The following is an 847-nucleotide window of genomic DNA, read 5'->3' on the forward strand; positions in this document are numbered from 1 at the left end:
GCGACAAGGAGACTGAAGATATCTTGCATGTTTGTGCTGCTGTTGCTGCTGCTGTTGCTGNGCAGCAGCAGGCGACAAGGAGACTGAAGATATCTTGCATGTTTGTGCTGCTGTTGCTGCTGCTGTTGCTGCTGCTGTTGCTGCTGCTGTTTTTTCTGCTGCTGCTGCTGCTGCTTTCATGCTGTGGGGTTCCTCTTGTCCTCCGCAGCTGGTGAGGAGGAGGATCTGCCTTGCGCTGCTGCTGCTGCTGCAGTGCAGCAGCAGCAGCTGCTGCTGCAGCAGCTTACCTATAGCCTGCTGCCACTCGGCCTCCAGGGCCCCCCCATACGCAGCTAGAGCTGCTGCTGGTGTCGCATGCTCACCATCTGCTGCTGCTGCTTGCTGCTGCTGCGCCCGCTGCAGCGCCCGCTGCTGCTTCTTTTTGTTGAGTTGCTGCCCCGAGACAGAGAGGTACCCTGGGGCCCCCCGAGGGTGCTGCTGCTGCTGCTGCGCAGCAGCAGCAGCAGCAAGAGATGCATGCAGCTGCTGCAGGGATTTGATGATGGGCAGCGAGGGCTGGGTGCTAAAGGGACTCTCCTGCTGCTGCTGCTGCTGCTGCTGCTGCTGCTGCTGCTGTTCCTGCAGCAGCAGCGCAGCTTGCTTGACATAGGTAGAGCGCTGGAGTCTGCCCAGCCCCTTATTAAGAGCTGCTGCAGACAGGTGCAGCAGCACCTTGCTGCTGCTGCTGCAGCAGCAGCAGCATGCATACCTCTCTGGGCTGCACAGCAGCCACTGCAGCAGAGACACCTGAGGAGTAAGAAGGGGCACAGAGGGGGCCCCGGGGCCCCTGGGGCCCCCGGGGCCCCCT

General features: G+C 61.6%; 1 protein-coding gene across 1 annotated transcript in view; it reads right to left on the reverse strand.

Moving 5' to 3' along the window:
- EMH_0009070 (uncharacterized protein) overlaps positions 1-847 on the reverse strand; it is a gene marked incomplete at both ends in the record, with an annotated part of 10,484 nt that overhangs the window by 3,112 nt on the left and 6,525 nt on the right. The window contains 2 exon segments of the mRNA XM_013498548.1: positions 1-58; positions 62-845. Coding sequence (XP_013354002.1) covers positions 1-58; positions 62-845 — 842 coding nt within the window.

This window comes from Eimeria mitis, genomic scaffold (assembly GCF_000499745.2).
Source record: "Eimeria mitis Houghton genomic scaffold, Emh_scaff351, whole genome shotgun sequence".
Lineage (NCBI taxonomy): Eukaryota > Apicomplexa > Conoidasida > Eucoccidiorida > Eimeriidae > Eimeria > Eimeria mitis.